At 43.3% G+C, this 19,912-nt stretch overlaps 1 protein-coding gene across 2 annotated transcripts; it reads left to right on the top strand.

Moving 5' to 3' along the window:
- Positions 1-9,474: 9,474 nt before the first annotated feature.
- Positions 9,475-19,783, top strand: pias4b (protein inhibitor of activated STAT, 4b). Of its 2 annotated transcripts, none has more exons than XM_021613940.2 (12): positions 9,475-9,910; positions 10,973-11,173; positions 11,336-11,570; positions 11,855-11,939; positions 12,540-12,581; positions 12,743-12,833; positions 12,925-13,026; positions 13,153-13,258; positions 13,391-13,464; positions 15,034-15,194; positions 18,539-18,675; positions 18,859-19,783. In XM_021613940.2, the coding sequence occupies exons 1-12, from the start codon at positions 9,884-9,886 to the stop codon at positions 19,086-19,088; spliced, it is 1,491 nt and encodes a 496-aa protein (XP_021469615.1). In that variant the 5' UTR covers positions 9,475-9,883; the 3' UTR covers positions 19,089-19,783. The 2 variants fall into 2 exon arrangements, with proteins under 2 accessions (XP_021469615.1, XP_036842251.1); XM_036986356.1 differs by having other exon boundaries at positions 9,476-9,910; positions 10,953-11,173.
- Positions 19,784-19,912: the final 129 nt, after the last annotated feature.

Here is a 19,912-nt window from a genome sequence, read left to right as displayed (position 1 = left end):
AGGGAAAATGATAGCCACTCAGTGAAGTGCTCTAACTGCCCCTCTGGCCAGTGCTGACCCCTTTGATCCTTGCTGATGACCCTCAGGCCAAAGGTTACCTCTCCAGGGTCATAGGGCATTGCTATGGCGCTGAGCAGAGAGCAGTCGCCATGGTTACGCCAACATTGACTGAAGGATCGAAGGGGGGGTGGGGGGGGGGGGGGGTACAGAAATGACCTACAGCGGGCTGCCATACCAGTGATGACTACCTGGACTGGACTACAGCTCCCCCCAAAGGTTATGTAAGCAATAAGGCCCGTGGAGATGTGGTATATGGCCAATATACCACGGCTAAGGTGCCTGGACGCAGAGTGCCTGGACAAAGCCCTTGGCTGTGGTATATTGGCCATATATCGCAAACCCCCGAGGTGCCTTACTGCTATTATAAACTGGTTAACAACTTAATTAGAGCTGGAAAAACAAACGTTTTGTCATACCCATGGAATACAGTCTGATATACCATGGCTGTCAGCCAATCAGCATTCAGGGCTTGAACTACCCAGTTTCTAAAAACATATATAACAATATCATATACACTGAGTGTACAAAACATTATGCTCATTCCATGACATAGACTGACCAGGTGAATCCAGGTGAAAGCTATTGATGTCACTTGTTAAATTCACTACAATCAGTTAATATGAAGGGGAAGAGACTGGTTAAAGAAGGATTTTTAAGCCTTGAGACAATTGAGACATGGATTGTGTATGTGTGCCATTCAGAGGGTGAATGGGCAAGACAGAATAGTGCCTTTGAAAGGGTATGGTAGTAGGTGCCAGGCACACTGGTTTGTGTCAAGAACTGCAACACTGCTGGGGTTTTCACACTCAACAGTTTACTGTGTGTTTCAAGAATGGTCCTACACCCAAAGGACATCCATCCAACTTGACACAACTGTGGGAAATATTGGAGTCAACACAGGCCAGTATCCTTGTGGAACGCTTTCAACACCTTGTAGAGTCCATGCCTCGACGAATTGAGGTTGTCCTGAGGGAGACTCAATATTAGGAAGGTGTTCTTAATGTTTTGTACACTCAGTGTACGCATGTATGTACAGTACCAGTCAAAAGTTTGGACACACCTACTCATTAAAGGCTTTTTCTTTATTTTGACTATTTTCTACATTTTAGAATAATAGTGAACACATCAAAACTATGAAATAACACATAAAAGGGTTAAACTAATCAAAATATATTTTATATTCTTCAAAGTAGCCACCCTTTGCCTTAACAAATTATTGGCATTCTCTCGACCAACTTCATCTGGAATACTTTTCCAACAGTCTTGAAGGAGTTCCCACATATGCTGAGCACTTTTTAGCTGCTTTTACTTCACTCTGCGGTCCAACTCATCCCAAACCATCTCAATTGGGTTGATGTCGGGTGATTGTGGAGGCCAGGTCATCTGATGCAGCACTCCAATCACTCTCCTTGTTGGTTAAATAGCCCTTACTCAGCCTGGAGGTATGTTGGGTCATTGTCCTGTTGAAAAACAAATGATAGTCCCACTAAGGGCAAACCAGATAGGATGACGTATTACTGCAGAATGCTATGGTAGCAATGCTGGTTAAGTTTGCTTTGAATTCTAAATAAATCCCTGACAGTGTGACTAGCAAAGCACCTCCACACCATCACACCTCCTCTTCCATACTTTACCGTGGGAACCACACATGCAGAGGTCATCTGTTCACCTAGTCTGCATCTCACAAAGACACGGCGGTTGGAACCAAAAATATAACATTTGGACTCATCAGACCAAAGGACAGATTGCCACCAGTCTAATGTCCATTGCTTGTGTTTCTTGACTCAAGCAAGTCTCTTCTTCTTATTGGTGTCATTTAGTAGTGGTTTCTTTGAAGCAATTCGACCATGAGGGCTTGATTGACGCAGTCTCCTCTGAACAGTCGATGTTGAGATGTGTCTGTTGCTTGAACTCTGTGAAGAATTTATTTGGGCTGCAATTTCTGAGGCTGGTAACTCTAATGAACTTATCCTCTGCAGCAGAGGTAATTCTGGGTCTTCCTTTCATGTGGCGGTCCTCATGAGAGCCAGTTTAATCATAGTGCTTGATGGTTTTTGTGACTACACTTAAAATAATGATGGACTGTTGTTTCTCTTGGCTTATTTGAGCTGTTCTTGTCATAACATGGACTTGGTCTTTTACCAAATAGGGCTATCTTTTGTATATCACCTTGTCACTGTCACGCCCTGACCTTAGAGAGCCTTTTTATGTCTCTATTTGGTTTGGTCAGGGTGTGATTTGGGGTGGCATTCTATGTTTAGTTTTTTCTATGATTTTGTATTTCTATGTTTTGGCCAGGTATAGTTCTCAATCAGGGACAGCTGTCTATCGTTGTCTCTGATTGGGAACTATACTTAGGGAGCCCTTTTCCCTCCTTTCAGTGTGGGGGGTTAACTTTGTTTGTGGCACATAGCCCTTAAGCGGCACGGTTGTTTTTGTCCAGCGTCATCATCCTAATAAAAAGGAAAATGTACACTCACCACGCTGCACTTTGGTCTACTTCATTTGACGGCCGTGACAGTCACAACACAACTGTCATGACGTTGGCCTGGGGGTAGGTTTATGACAGTCATAAATACCTCTTCCCCCCCTTTTCCTCTCTCTACCCTACTGATGTTACATTTGCAAACCCTTTGGTTAACATAGAGATTCTGGGAACAACAGAAGGTGGGGGGAAATTAACTATATTCTGGTAATCCGACCAATTGAATTTAATGAATATGATGTCAGTTCGGTTGTCATCTGAGACATTCTCATCAATGATAATATGACATAAACTCTACAGTGTAAAGTCTACACATCAGAGTTATCGGATTCACATGGCATTGTTGTTCAATTTAAATGTTTGAATATGAAATTATTCGTGATGGGATGAAATGTGATTTTAACTTCTAAAATGTGAGATTTGGGGCCTCCTGGGTGGCGCAGTGGTTAAGGGCGCTGTACTGCAGCGCTAGCTGTGCCACCAGAGACTCTGGGTTCACGCCCAGGCTCTGTCGTAACTGGCCGCGACCGGGAGGTCGGGCGACGCACAAAACCCTCAGGGGAAATCCTTGTCTCATCGCGCACCAGCGACTCCTGTGGCAGGCTGGGTGCAGTGCGTGCTAACCAAGGTTGGCGCAGTGGTTAAGGGCGCTGTACTGCAGCGCTAGCTGTGCCACCAGAGACTCTGGGTTCACGCCCAGGCTCTGTCGTAACTGGCCGCGACCGGGAGGTCGGGCGACGTGTTTCCCCCGACACATTGGTGTGGCTGGCTTCCGGGTTGGATGTTAAGAAGCAGTGCGGCTTGGTTGGGTTGTGTATCGGAGGACGCATGAATTTCAACCTTCGTCTCTCCCGAGCCCGTACGTGAGACAAGATATTAGCTACTAAACAATTGGATACCACAAAAATTAATTAATTAATTATTTTTTAAATGTGAGATTTGGGTTTTCATAAGACTGCTCAATCAGTGGTCTGCCCCTGGGCAATAAAACTTTTCAAACACGCCCTCCTCTCCCTTCCTATTAAAGCCCTTGATGACAACATAACCTCCTGTTCCGAGGACGACAGTCCGATGTCAGAATGGTTCAGATAATAACTACAGAACAAAGCCAACATCAGCGTGAGCTTTGGTTGCGAATGGTATGAACTTTGAACTCTTATTCACTACAGAAGTGATACCTCCTGGCCGTTGAGTTAGCAACAGCAGCTGCAAACGAGGGTTAGGAAGGAACAGACAGAGTATCCCGTCTACCACACAACGACGTTACTACAACGTATTCAATTTACCAGCAGAGACATTCTTCAAAGGAACAAGGACTCTGTTGGACAACACGGCCTTCCATCTACCACCAACCTACCGAAGCGCAGCTCAAAGTAAATATTTATTGCATTTTCCTTTTCCAAATGGGCGGTAATTTAGAATGCATGAGATACTGTATTTACAATAGCACAGCTTCGCCCTTTGTTCCTCAGTCTTCCCACTCTTTCACTTAAACCCAGACCCTTTTCTTTTTGTGTAACAAGCTGTCATATCTGTTCCGCCCACTAGGGACGTTTTCCTTTATGAAGTAATTTGTAAACAAGTTATGATTTAAATATGTGTATGTGTAATTCTGTGTGATTAGTTAGGTATTTAGTGAATAAATAATTAAACCCAATTTTGAATTGCCGATTCAACTTGTTAGCCAGGGTTTGTGCAGATAACCAAGAATTTACAACTTTCAGATGAGACTGAATTAAGATGACGATTAATATTGACTGCTATTGATGTAAAATATTACTAGGTCTTTAAGAGTTTATTCGGAAGATAACAGCTCTATAAATATTACTTTGTGGTGCCCGACTCTCTAGTTAATTACATTTACATGATTAGCTCAATCAGGTGTTATTAATTATGGAGAAATTATTTTATAGAATAGTATGTCATATCACTTAATCCGGCATAGCCAAAGACACGACAGAACTAATTGGCTCAAACGCATTAAGGAAAGAAATTCTACAAATTAACTTTTAACAAGGCACACCTGTTAATTGAAATGCATTCCAGGTGACTTCACCTCATGAAGCTGGTTGAGATAATGTCAAGAGTGTGCAAAGCTGTCCTCAAGGCAAAGGGTTGCTACTTCGAAGAATCTAAAATATATTTTGATTTGTTTAACACTTTTTGGGTTACTACATGATTCAATATGTGTTATTTCATAGTTTTGATCTCTTCACTATTATTCTATAATGTAGAAAGTTGTACAAATAAAGTGAAACCCTGGAATGAGTAGGTGTGTCCAAACTTTTGACTGCTACTGTATGTAAGTATTCAGATCCCCTCATTTTGCACATTTTTTTAGGTTGCAGCCTTATTCTAAAATTAATTAAATTCTTTGTTTTTTCATAAATCTACACACAATACCCCATAATAACAAAGCAAAAACAGGTTTTTATCTTTATTTTACCTGAAATATTACATTTACATAAGTATACAGACCCTTTACTTAGTACTTTGTTGAAGCACCTTTGGCAGCGATTACAGTCTCCACTCTTCTTGGGTATGACGCTACAAGCTTGGCACAGCTGTATTTGGTGAGATTCTCCCATCCCTGTGGGCCTCCCGGGTGGCGCAGTGGTTAAGGGCACTGTACTGCAGCGCCAGCTGTGCCACCAGAAACTCTGGGTTTGCGCCCAGGCTCTGTCGTAACCGTGGGGAGGTCTGTGGGGCGCCGCACAATTGGCCTAGCGTCGTTTGGGTTAGGGAGGGTTGGCCGGTAGGGATATCATTGTCTCATCGCGCACCAGCGACTCCTGTGGCGGGCCCGTACGGGCTCGGGAGAGACAAAGGTTGAAAGTCATGCGTCCCCCGATACCCAACCAAGCCGCACTGCTTCTTAACACAGCGCAGAAGCCAGCCGGAGGAGGAAATACCGTGCACCTGGCTAACCAGGGGGACGCATGACTTTCAACCTTTGTCTCTACCGAGCCCGTACGGGAGTTGCAGCGATGAGACAAGATAGTAGCTACTAACAATTGGATAACACAAAATTGGGGGGTAAAATTTGAGAAAAAAAAAACAAAAAAAACATTCTCCAATTCCTCTCTGCAGATCCTCTCGAGCGTCGTTGCACAGCTATTTTCAGGTCTCTACAGAGGGCTCAAGTCCGGGCCACTCAAGGACATTCAGAGACTTGTCGTCGTCCCCCTTTGTATCATCTTTGCCTCAATCCCTGCCGCTGAAAAACATCCCCACATCCCCACAGCCAGTAGGGATGGTGCCAGGTTTCTTCCAGATGTGACGCTTGGTATTCAGGCCAAAGAGTTCAATCTTGGTTTCATCAGACCAGAGAATCTTGTTTTTCATGTTCAGAGTATTTTGGTGCCTTTTGGCAAACTCCAAGCGGGCTGTCATGGGTATTTTACAGAGGAGTGGCTTCCGTCTGGCCGCTCAACCATAAATGTCTGATTGGTGGAGTGCTGCAGAGTTGGTTGTCCTTCTAGAAGGTTCTCCCATCTCCACAGAGGAACTCGAGTTCTATCAGAGTGACCATCGGGTTCTTGGTCACCTCCATGACTGATTGATCATTTTGGCTGGGCGGCCAGCTATAGGAAGATACTTGGTGATTCCAAACTTCTTCGATTTAAGAATGATGAGGCCACTCTGTTCTTGGGGACCTTCAATGCTGCAGACATTTTCAAATCAAGTCAAATTGTATTAGTTTATTAGTCACATGCGCCGATTACAACAGGTAATTGTACCATAACACCTTACAGTGAAATGCTTACTTACGAGCCCCTAACCAACAGTGCAGTTAAAAAAAAATATGGATAAGAAATAAAAGTAACAAGTAACTAAAGAGCAGCAGTAAAATAACAATAGCGAGAATATATACAGGGGGGTACCGGTACAGAGTCAATGTTAGTTGAGCTGATATGTACATGTAAGTAGAGTTATTAAAGTGACTATGCATAGATGATAACAACAGAGAGTAGCAGCTGTGTAAAAGAGGGGGCAATGCAAATGGTCTGGGTAGCCATTTGATTAGCTGTTCAGGAGTCTTATGGCTTGGGGTAGAAGCTGTTAAGAAGCCTCTTGGACCTATACTTGGCGCTCCGGTACCGCTTGCCGTGCGGTAGCAAAGAGAACAGTCTATGACTAGGGTGGCTGGAGTCTGACAATTTTTAGGGCCTTCCTCCTACATTGCCTGTTATAGAAGTCCTGGATGGCAGGAAGCTTGGCCTCAGTAATGCACTGGGCCATTCGCACTACCCTCTATTGTGTCTTGCGGTCGGAGGCCAAGCAGTTGCCACACCAGGCAGTGATGCAACCAGTCAGGATGCTCTCAATGGTGCAGCTGTAGAACCTTTTGAGGATCTGAGGACCCATGCCAAATCTTTTCAGTCTCTGAAAAGGAATATGTTTTGTCGTGCCCTCTTCACGACTGTCAAGGTGTGCTTGGACCATGTTAGTTTGTTGGTGATGTGGACACCAAGGAACTTGAAGCTCTCAACCTGCTCCACTGCAGCCCCGTTGATGAGAAAGGGGGTGTACTCGTTCCTCTTTTTCCTGTAGTTCACAATCATCTACTTTGCCGTGACCATGGGGAGGGAGAGGTTGTTGTACAGGAGGGGACTGAGCACGCAGCCCTGAGGGGCCCCTGTGTTGAGGATCAGCATGGCGGATGTGTTGTTACCTATCCTTACCACCTGTTGGCGGCCCATCAGGAAGTCCAGGATCCAGTTGTAGAGGGAAGTGTTTAGTCCCAGGGTCCTTAGCTTAGTGATGAGCTTTAAGGGCAATATGGTGTTGAACGCTGAGCTGTAGTCAATGAATAGCATTCTCACATAGGTGTTCCTTTTGTCCAGGTGTGATAGGGCAGTGTGGAGTGCAATAGAGATTGCACCATCTGTGGATCTGTTGGGGCGGTATGCAAATTGGAGTGGGTCTAGTGTTTCTGGGATAATGGTGTTGATGTGAGCCATGACAAGCCTTTCAAGGCACTTCATGGCTACACACGTGAGTGCTACGGGTCGGTAGTTATTTAGGCAGGTTACCTTTGTGTTCTAGGGCACAGGGACTATTGTGGTCTGCTGAAAACATGTTGGTATTACAGACTCAGACAGGGAGAGGTTGAAAATGTTGTGAAGACACTTGTCAGTTGGTAATCCGTCTGGCCCTGCAGCTTTGTGAATGTTGACCTGTTTAATGTGCTTACTGTGCTTACCGGAGAGCGGAGAGCGTGATCACACAGTCTTCCGGAACAGCTGGTGCTCTCATGCATGTTTCAGTGTTATTTGCCTCGAAGCAAGCATAGAAGTAGTTTAGCTTCCATAATCCTGTCTTGGAACTCTATGGACAATACCTTCGACCTCATAGCTTGGTTTTTGCTCTGACATGCACTGTCAACTGTGGGACCTTATATAGCCAGGTGTAGCCTTTCCAAATAATGTTCAATCAATTGAATTTACCCTATCAAGTTGTAAAACATCTCAAGGATGATCAATGGAAACAGGATTCACCTGATCTTAATTTCGAGTATCATAGTGAAGGTTCTGAATACTTATGTAAATAAGGTATTTCTGTTTTTTTATATTTTATTCATTTTTAAAAAAATCTAAAAACCTGTTTTCACTTTATCATTATGAGGTGTTGTGTGTAGATTGCTGATGTTTTGTATTTATTTAATCCACTTTATAATAAGGCTGTAACGTAACAAAATGTTGAAAAAGTCAAAGGGTCTGAATACTTTCCAAAGGCACTGATACATATAAAAATTATAAAAAATATTTTTCAATGTGATGAGAAGTTCCTTGTCTTCTGTAGTCTACTGAGGGTAGTGGACAAACATATAGGTTAATGAAATGGTTTATAGAGATTGTGTATGATGGAAATCGTTACGGCGCAATCAGCCACTTCGTTTATAATGACCTGGCGCCATCTAGTGGTTTCTAACGACCCGCTGCTGAAAGGAGCAAAGCTTTTCATTTTTAACATGAATATGTTATTCTGAACATTCATTAATATAATCACAGAGTGTACATTGACATGTACATTGACATTTCCAACATTGAAATGACATGAGATTACAGATCCAATCAACCATGTCATTTACATTTTGCAAGCACCAATGGCTTGATGATTAAATAAAAATATGCTTATTTTGATTACGTAAGCTTAACTATTTTAATAGGACCTACAGGCAATCTAACGTGTATGCAGAAAATGTATATTAGCCTATATATAATATGTATATTCCACATTTTCTGACCAGTCTAACATTACATTTTTTAAACGTAACCTTTAATTAACTAGGCAAGTCAGTTAAAGAACAAATTCTTATTTACAATGACGGCCTACCGGGGAACAGTGGGTTAACTGCCTTGACGGCAGACGGTCATTGTAAATAAGATTGAGTTCTTAAGTTCTTAACTGACTTGCCTAGTTAAAATATAGATTACATTTAAAAACGACAAATGTTTACCTTGTCAGCTCGGGGATTCGATCCAGCAACCTTTCGGTTACCGGCCTAACGCTCTAATCACTAGGCTACGCGCTTGGCAATACATAGTGAAGTAGATTAGTCATGCCTATAATTATTTCAAAATATAAACAATATATTCATATTCACAACTCGGAACTAGTGGTGCTTTCAAGACAACTGTGAACTCGGACAAATACGAGGTCAAATCATGACGTCAGTGATCTTCAGGTCGGACAGTTGGAGCACTAGAAAGAGGCCTAAATTCCCGAGCTGGAATTCCGAGTTGGATGACCGTTCAAAACGATTTCTCAGTCGCAGCTCGTTTTTTCCGGACTTCTCAGTTGTCTTGAACGCTCTGGTGTCGGAAGTCCGAGAACGCGGCATTGGACATCTCCGACCCCGAATTCAGTGCGTTCAACACAACTGTGAACTAGGTGAAAAAACGAGCTCGACTTGAAAAATCGTTTTTAACGGTCATCCAACTCGGAATTACAAGTCGGAAACTCGTGCTTCATCCATTGTATGCCAGCAGGTCAAACGAACGACTAAAATAAACGAGTCACTCAGAAAAACGAATCATGGCTGTCGAGTCAACTGCACATCATGGTTGATGCATGCAACTTCTGCAGCAGAATGCAGCCCACAACGCGATGACTCGGGCACGTTGTTCTGCCCAGGCGTTGCTGACTTCTGCCAGATCTTACAACACCTGGATAGTTGATGCAAGCAACTTCTGAGCAGGGGAACACAACCAACATCTCGAAGGACCTTGACACATATGGCGAGCCAATCAATCAAGTGCACCTGATGTGTTGATTTACCGTTCATTTTTCTGATACGTCGGTGTCACTTTTCTAATCTTAAAGTAATTTCAGATGGCTGGGGACATAGCAGAAGCAATTGTAAGTAACATTTGGCATTCGGTCAATAAATTCTCTAGATAAACAAGCAGCGCTCATGGTAGTCTGATTAATCAGGCTGTAATACACTTAATTGGTATATACAGCCTGAGACGTGTGCAAAATTGTGTAAATGTTCCTTACAAGCCAGAATGTTTAAATTAAATGTAAACTTACTATACAGGTTGTCTGTGCGGTTTGTCCTTCTACTGATTAAAATTTGAGACAAAAATATCCACAGGAAAGTATTGTTGACCAGACTTTTTAGAGAGATGTAGGTATATGGTTAGGTAACAAGGTAAAATTAGTTTCATACTGGATATTTGGTTCATTCGTCAATATCTATTGAACCAAGCATGCCTAGACAATGGACATAGTATATTCTGAATCAAGAGAGGATGGAGAACAATCCACACCAATTAAAAAAAAAAATTGAAATCCGAATATCGAATGTAAAATGAGTTCTCAGCTGAACATAACCTAATGCCTACATAGTCTTACATTTAGAGCAGGAGAAGGACAAACCCCACAGACATGTAGAGTACATTTTAAATGTAATTGTTTTCAACATTTATTTTGGGATTTTCAGGCTGCATATATCAATGAATTGTGTATTACAGCCTGATTAATCAGACTACGGTTGTGGAAACACATGAAAATTATTTAGATTCATATGAAGCGGAGTTAGCAAGTCACATTTCAGAGTTTCCTAGTTCCGACTACCACGTGAATGTGGCCTGAGTTTCCCACTTGGAATTCCGAGTTTGATGACCGTTAAATGATTTTTCCCAGTCTAAGCTCTTTCTTTTAAAAACATTTTCTGGTTGGGGGGGGGGGGGGGTATTGAAAGCTGTCTTGAACACTCAGAAGTTGGTGTTTCTGAGTTCTAAGTTATTTTGAACAAGGCATTTGGCTGCTTGATTGACAACAAGTCAACAAACACACCTTGCAGTGATACTGACATTAATAGAATACAATTTGGTGCTCTGTAATGCAGTGTTTGTTTAAGAGTCACCTTGTGATCAGTAGAATCATTTTCCTTTAGTGCCTCTGTCTCTCCTGTAGAGGTTGTTGGCGCATCTCCGTGTCACAGAATTACGTTCTCTAATGGCTGCCATGGGACAGACCAAGAGTGGGCTGAAGTCCAATCTGCTGGTGAGGGCAGTGAGGGTTATACAGACCCAGTGCAATCCCCACCTGCTCACAGTCGTGCGCCAGCTCTACCAGGAACGCTACTCCAACCAGATAGTTCCTGGCAGCATCCAGGTGAGTCAGACATGGAATTGTCCCCCAATATAGATCAGGAAGTCCTGTTTTTCTCTCACCTTGGGAGAAACGGGAATACTGCTGTTTTAGTCTGCCTGTCTCAAAATTGTGTTGCTGGTAGTGTATTGATTTGATATTTTCTGACACTCTCATGCCAACTAGACGACTCCAGGAAGCCACCAGGAGGAGCAGACCATGGCACCGGTGGTGGTGACATCACACAACCCCACACAGCACACAAACAATCTGACACACAACCCCACACAGCACATAAACAGTCTGACGCACGACCCTACACAGCACACAAACAATCTGACACACAACCCTAGATTGTTCCAGATGGTACCCCTTCCCTTCTACCAAGCCCTGGGGACAGTCCTACCCCCCAGACAACTGGGTAGGTTGACCTTATCGTTTCCTTAGTAAAACTTGAATATTTATCATTTAATCTTGGGGCTGGATTGAGGTTTGTGATTGTTTGACATGACAGTTTCTCTTCTCCCACTGATGTTGTCTGTGGGAGAATCTAAATTGCATACTCCTCGCCTCATCTCTCCTCGCCTTCGCCAATGGGTTTTGAGAAAGTCAGAGGGAAGGGACGTCTGACTTTTTCACATGCAATGGGTTTTGCGATGGAGGCGAGGAGGATGCAATTGAGATTCTCCCTGTGTGTCCATCCAGTGGGCTCTTTATTTTCCGACATGCAAAACCAGGAGTTCAACCTCATGCTAACGCCAAAGCAAGTGGAGCAGAACAGAAACTGCAAGTCAGCACATTTTCTTACTACACAGGGTCCGTTTGTAAATTCACTCTGGAGTGCAACGGTGAGCTCAGTGCGCTCTGGACATTCGTAAATTCAGAGCTTTGTCAGATTGTCTGTTCATAAATTCAGAGCGTTTTGCTTTCTGAGTGTTCAGAGAGCACACTGGACACTCTGGCCGAGGAGTAGGGTTGATTCGAGCATTCTGACAACGGCACCCAAGCTACCTGACTAAAGTTGGCTTGCTTGCTTGCTTGCTTCTTCCAGACAAATGCGAGAACATCTGACTCTGACCATTTTTCTCGCCCTAGCAGAGCTGGTTAGGCTGTTGTCAGGTTATCCAGAGCGTTGGTGACTGTAATTGTGCTGCTGACCACAATTTAATTACGCTTTTTTGCCAAAGTTTACTGACACGGCAATATTCAACGAGTATAGAGTGTTCGTAAATTAATCAGTTATCCTGTGCTCTGGCACACTCAGACGAGAGTAGATAGCCAGAGGGAATTTACGAATGCACCCACAGAATTCAAACTCACCATAATATTGTTTATGTTTACAAAACTACTACCAGCACACTCATTTGGAGATCTGTGTATGTATCCACAGGGAGCTGCAACCAGGTGTGCCGAGTGTCCAGGTGGTTCTCAGGTGAGTAGGATGGAGCCTGTAGGAGCCTGCCGGTCATCACTAGAAAGGACTGGAGTACGACATTCTCTAACCACTAACCAAGAGCTTATGTACCTGCTTATCAGTTCTGATGATGTCGCCACTTCTGGCTGGCTGGCTGACTGATCTCTGACCTCTTTCAGATTCTGCTTCACAGAGAGTCTTGGGTACGAGGAGGATCAATACCCACCATGCCTGTCCATCAAAGTTAATCAGAAACACATACCCTTACCGGTAAGCACCAAAAGCTGTTAAATGTTAAACTGAGAATGTTGTAGTCTCTTCACCAATCATTCTTCACTGTCCTTCCGATGCGCTGGGACAGGAAATTCACAGACACTGTACACCCATCAACATAACCCCAACAGTTTCTCTCAGCCTCCTCCCCTCATTTCGTTTATGTGTCTGGTGGAAGAGATGTAGCAAAGTAAGTAGTCTTCCTTCTTTACTTTTCATTATTTTAATGATTTTGTTTTCAATTCTGTATTCTATGCATAAGGAGTGTTGTCTTGAATTGCCCTAGGTAAGATCTAGCGTGTGTGTGTTTATGTAGAGGTACTCTGTGGCTGTGTACCTGGTGAAGGTGCTGTCCCCCTCAGACCTCCTCAGTCAACTGAAGAGCCAATCAGTGGAGAGTCTGACATTCTGCAGACAGCGCAGTGAGTATGGCAACACACACAGAAGCGCACACACTATTTTTGCCTTTATTGCACACAAATACAGTGCAAAAAGACCACTGACATATTGTGTATTAGCACCCAGCTTGAGTTGATGCTCTCTGGTATTTGTAGTCCAAGAGAAGCTGCGATTCAACCCAGAATGTGAGGTGACCACAACAGGACTACAGGTGTCCCTTATATGTCCGGTAAGAGTTTGCCACTTATCCCTCAGCTGCAAAGGGCAACAATTCCTTCAGCAGACTGAAACAGAAATTGAACTGACTGACAGGAAGTTGATTATGACTGTCCAATCCATTTAATGCATTAAATGTATCAATCTTTTTTGCCCTGATTCACTAATCAATTTATCATCAAGCCTTTGATTAGTGGAATCAGGTGTGTAGTGCTAGGGCAAAAACAAACATGTGCACCCCTTTGGGTACCTAGGAACAGAATTACGAAACACTGATCTAATGGTCACGGTTAGGCTTGGGGTTGGATAATCTGATCCTGCAGTACATTGGGTTTAGGGTTGGATCATCTGATCCTGCAGTAGATTGGTTTTGGGGTTGGATAATCTGATCCTGCAGTGGGCTGGATAATCTGATCCTGCAGTAGATTGGTTTTGGGGTTGGATCAACTGATCCTGCAGTGGGTTGGATAATCTGATCCTGCAGTAGACTGGTTTTGGGGTTGGGTAATCTGATCCTGCAGTAGGTTGGGTAATATGATCCTGCAGTAGGTTGGGGTTGGGTAATCTGATCCTGCAGTAGGTTGGGGTTGGGTAATCTGATCCTGCAGTAGGTTGGGGTTGGATAATCTGATCCTGCAGTAGGTTGGGGTTGGATAATCTGATCCTGCAGTAGATTGGGGTTGGATAATCTGATCCTGCAGTAGATTGGGGTTGGATAATCTGATCCTGCAGTAGATTGGGGTTGGATAATCTGATCCTGCAGTAGATTGGTGTTGGGGTTGGATAATCTGATCCTGCAGTAGGTTGGTGTTGGGGTTGGATAATCTGATCCTGCAGTAGATTGGGGTTGGGTAATCTGATCCTGCAGTAGGTTGGGGTTGGGTAATCTGATCCTGCAGTAGGTTGGGGTTGGGTAATCTGATCCTGCAGTAGGTTGGGGTTGGGTAATCTGATCCTGCAGTAGGTTGGGGTTGGGTAATCTGATCCTGCAGTAGACTGGTGTTGGGGTTAGATAATCTGATCCTGCAGTAGACTGGTGTTGGGGTTGGATAATCTGATCCTGCAGTAGATTGGTTTTGGGGTTGGATAATCTGATCCTGCAGTAGACTGGTGTTGGGGTTGGGTAATCTGATCCTGCAGTAGACTGGTGTTGGGGTTGGATTATCTGATCCTGCAGTAGATTGGTTTTGGAGTTGGATAATCTGATCCTGCACAAGATTAGTGTTTGGTTTGGGGTTGTTTTATCTGATCGTGCAGTACATCGGTGTTCAGGGTCATCTTCAACCATGAGCCACGTTCTATAGGCAAAAGTTGTGGAACACTGCAGATAGAAGTGTCATGAATAGAGCTGACATGGTTGCTTCTTGTACTGTCAAAGGTGTGTGTTCTACACACCATATTTCTATCTGAACGTTCCACAAAGTTCTGCCCAGGGGTGTATTCATTCCGCCGATTCTGTTGCAAAACGTTTCTTAAACAGAAGCAAATGAAACCTACCTACATTTGTCCAATAGAAACGTTCGTTTTAGTTTTGCAACTGTTTGGTAGAATGAATACACCTCTGTTCTCCTCTGTTTACAAGCTGGGGAAGATGCGTCTGTCAGTGCCCTGCAGGGGGCGTAAGTGCGGCCACCTCCAATGCTTCGACGGGACGCTCTACCTGCAGATGAATGAGAAGAGGCCCACCTGGACCTGCCCAGTGTGTCACAAGCTAGTTCCGTACAGCCAGCTAACTATCGATGGGTAATGGTGTATCATATATTTAAATACCGGCACCCTGCCCTTTGGCATCTCTGTATGACTATCTGGTCTCTATGGTGATTGATGTAATCTGTGGTTTCATTATCATAGCATTATTATTGTATTGACAGAACAAAGTAAACTGTATGTGTCTCTCACTTGCTGTACCCACGGACAGTCAATTATTGGATATGATTAACTAAACTCAATGCAATGCCAATTTTCCATGGGTCCATGGCCCTTGTTGGTTTCCATGTTAAATTAAATGATTTGATGGGCCTACCATGAACCCATGTTACCCACAATTTTTAAGGATGCACATAGCGGTATACACCACTCCAGTTTAAATACAAATCCCAGCCCACCTCTATTCTGCATCTCCCTCCCTTTCATACAAAAAAGTGAAATCTATAGTTGCCTATCCCACAGTCACGGAAAACATGCTTCTTATGAGCCTAAAATGTAGAAATCTGTCAAATTGTAGGATGTAAATCCGCCACCAGTTGTGGTACACTGTATTATAATGGCCTGTAGATACTTGTGTGAACGGAGACTTGGCCAAAAGTCAACATCACCTACATTTATGATAATGACGTGTGGTGTGATGCTACAGTTGAAGTCGGAAGTTTACATGCACCTTAGGAAAATACATTTCAACTCAGTTTTTAAAAATTCCTGACAAAAATCCCTGTCTTAGGTCAGTCAGGATCACCACTTTATTTTAACAATGAGAAATGTCAGAACAATAGTAGTGATTTATTTCAGCTTTTATTTCTTTCATCACATTCCCAAGTAGGTCACACACATACATACACTCAATTAGTATTTGGTAGAATTGCATTTAAATTGTTTAACTTGGGTCAAACGTTTCGGGTAGCCTTCCACAAGCTTCCCACAATAAGTTGTGAATTTTGGCCCATTCCTCCTGACAGAGCTGGTGAAACTGAGTCAGGTTTGTAGGCCTCCTTGCTCACACACTGTTTTTCAGTTCTGGCCACACATTTTCTGTAGGATTGAGGTCAGGGCTTTGTGATGGCCACTCCAATACCTTGACTTTGTTGTCCTTAAGTCATTTTGCCACAACTTTGGAAGTATGCTTGGGGTCATTGTCCATTTGGTAGACCCATTTGCGACCAAGCTTTATCTTCCTGACTGATGTCTTAAGATGTTGCTTCAATTTATCCACGTAATTTTCCTACCTCATTATGCCATCTATTTTGTGAAGTGCACCAGTCCCTCCTGCAACAAAGCACCCCTACAACATAATGTTGCCACCCCTGTGCTTCACGGTTGGGATGGTATTCTTCGGCTTGCAAGCCTCCCCGTTTTTCCTCCAGACCTTATGATGGTCATTTTGGCCAAACAGTTCTATTTTCGTTTCATAAGACGAGAGGACATTTCTCCAAAAAGTACAGTCTTTGTCCCCATTGATTTGCACTTTTCGCACCAAAGTACGTTTATTTATAGGAGACGGAATGCGTCTCCTTCCTGAGCGGTATGGCGGCTGCGTGGTCCCATGGTGTTTATACTTGCGTACTATTGTTTGTACTGATGTACGTGGTACCTTCAGGTGTTTGGAAATTTATCCCAAGGATGAACCAGACTTGTGGTGGTCTACAATTTTATTTGAGGTCTTGGCAGATTTTCTTTAGATTTACCATGATGTCAAGCAAAGAGGCAGTGAGTTTGAAGGTAGGCCTTGAAACACATCTACAGGTGCACCTCCAATTTACTCAAATTATGTCAATTATCCTATCAGAGGCTTCTAAAGTCATTACATAATTTTTTTTAATTTTCCAAGCTGTTTAAAGGCACAATGAACTTAGTGTACAGTTGTGGCCAAAAGTTTTGAGAATGACACAAATATTGCATTTCACAGTCTGCTGCCTCTGTTTGCATGATGGCAATTTGCATATACTCCAGAGTGTTATGAAGAATGATCAGATGAATTGCAATTCATTGCAAAGTCACTCTTTACCATGCAAATTAACTGAATCTCCAAAAAACATTTCCACTGCATTTCAGCCCTGCCAGAAAAGGACCAGCTGATATCATGTCAGTGATTCTCTCATTAACACAGGTGTGAGTGTTGACAAGGCTGGAGATCACTCTGTCATGCTGATTGAGTTCAAATAAGACTGGAAGCTTCAAAAGGAGGGTGGTGCTTGGAATCATTGTTCTTCCTGTCATCCATGGTTACCTGCAAGGTAACACGTGCCGTCATAATTGCTTTGCACAAAAAGGGCTTCACATGCAAGGATATTGCTGCCAGTAAAATTGCACCTAAATCCACCATTTATCGGATCATACTTCAAGGAGAGCAGTTCAATTGTTGTGAAGAAGGCTTCAGGGAGCCCAAGAAAGTCCAGCAAGCGCCAAGACCGCCTCCTAAAGTTGATACAGCTGCGGGATCGGGGCACCACCAGTACAGAGCTTGCTCAGGAATGACAGCAGGCAGGTGAGTGCATCTGCACGCACAGTGAGGCAAAGACTTTTGGAGGATGGCCTGGTGTCAAGAAGGGCAGCAAAGAAGCCACGTCGCTCCAGGAAAAACATCAGGGACAGACTGATATTCTGCAAAAGGTACAGGGATTGGACTGCTGAGGACTGGGGTAAAGTCATTTTCTCTGATGAATCCCCTTTCCGATTGTTTGGGGCATCCAGACAAAAGCTTGTCCGGAGAAGACGAGGTGAGCGCTACCATCAGTCCTGTGTCATGCCAACAGTAAAGCATCCTGAGACCATTCATGTGTGGGGTTGCTTCTCAGCCAAGGGAGTGGGCTCATTCACAATTTTACCTAAGAACACTGCCATGAATAAAGATTGGTACCAACACATCCTCCGAGAGCTTCTTCTCCCAACCATCCAGGAACAGTTTGGTGACGAACAATGCCTTTTCCAGCATGATGGAGCAGCTTGCCATAAGGCAAAAGTGATAACTAAGTGGCTCGGGGAACAAAACATTGATTATTTGGGTCCATGGCCAGGAAACTCCCCAGACCTTAAACTTATTGAGAACTTGTGGTCAATCCTCAAGAGCCGGGTGGACAAACAAAACACCACAAACTCGGACAAACTCCAAGCATTGATTATGCAGGAATGGGCTGGCATCAGTCAGGATGTGGCCCAAAAGTTAATTGACAGCATGCCAGGGCAGATTGCAGAGGTCTTGAAAAAGAATGGTCAACATTGCAAATATTGACTCTTTGCATCAACTTCATGTAATTGTCAATAAAAGCCTTTGACACTTATGAAATGCTTGTAATTATACTTCAGTATTCCATAGTAACATCTGACAAAAATATCTAAAGACACTGAATTTGTGTCATTCTCAACTGTATATGCAGGCTACTGACGGTGATCCTGGCGTTGGAGGGCTTTCAGGACAATACAGAGGTAGAATACCTGGCTGACGGCTCTTGGAGGTTTGTTATAGATGGCGTGAGCAGGACAACACATCCATCGGCACCATTGGAGAAGATGGGTGAGACTACGAACTGATCACAGATTCAGAGTTGAGATAATAGCTGTCTCAACTCGGTTTTCGCATCAATCAGTCACCGATGTCAAAGGGACACTTAGGAGGAAATTTGAGTTAGCGATTGGATCTCAATTCAGAATACGGGCGTGGGTTAGCGGTGCTTTCACCCTCATCTCTCTCCAACAGAGGCCTGTAGTGTGACTGCAACCACCAGAGTCGTGTCAAAGGAAGTCGTCACTGTGGACCTTACTCAGGAGTCATCCGAGGACGAGGCTGATGAGGTCACAAAGGTGCGCCATAACGATGACCTCTCCGACAGGAACGGGTTTCATGAAGTTGCTCAAGGTTCTGTATGGTCATCAATGGTAAATCCATCACAGAGATTAACAGTACAACACATGTCGGCGCAGAGGTAAAATGTGTGTTTGTTTACAGTTAACCTGGACACAGACCTTTCAAAATAAATAGCCTAAGAGGCAATGGTTACTGAGCAGTTCCAAGAGTCTAGAAACGTAACTCACAATTATTGAGCACGGTTACATGCACCCAATACTACGATTATTGTGGATAGCTAGATTTAATATAATAGTTTGTTTTAAAACGTTTAGGCCTACATGCTTTGCAAGAACGATTTCCCTAATAATCCTGTGTAGATTGACACATCTGAAATCGGGTAACCACAGTAACTGTTTTTTGTGAAGCCCGAGTTCGGACATACAGTATAAAGTGTGTATGTGAAAACTATTTCGAAGATGGAAAATATTCAGTTTTTCCAAACTCACTTCACTCGCGCATTATAGAGGAAGGGTTGCGCTACTGGTGCTGGCACATGCACAAATCAGATGCATTGCTGGAATGTCAATGAAATTGTTTACAAGTCCTAATAATTCTGAAGATTGCTCTGAACAGCAGGTGTTTTATTGGTGTAAGCTTACTTCAATTTTGACCTGAAGCCATTTTTAAGATGAGCAGAGTAATGTTTCTACATTGCCTACTGTCATAATCGCTTTAATATCTAATTATTGTGCATGTAAATGTACTCATGTTAATATGTATTTAATGCTTTTTTGTAATACCAATTTCTAATAAAATTATTTTCACCCTCCTAAAACATGTTTTGAGTCAAGTTCAAGATATTGTGGAGGAGTATAATAAGAATACAATTGATAGATGGATAGGAGTTCTCAAACTTTAATGGAAAGGACCCCCTGGGCGAGCTGCCAATATGGGGTGGCAGGGT

The sequence above is a fragment of the Oncorhynchus mykiss genome, chromosome 8, assembly GCF_013265735.2.
Source record: "Oncorhynchus mykiss isolate Arlee chromosome 8, USDA_OmykA_1.1, whole genome shotgun sequence".
Classification (NCBI taxonomy): domain Eukaryota; kingdom Metazoa; phylum Chordata; class Actinopteri; order Salmoniformes; family Salmonidae; genus Oncorhynchus; species Oncorhynchus mykiss.
The sequence above is the reverse complement of the archived record's forward strand: the minus strand, read 5'-3'. Positions and strand labels throughout refer to the sequence as shown.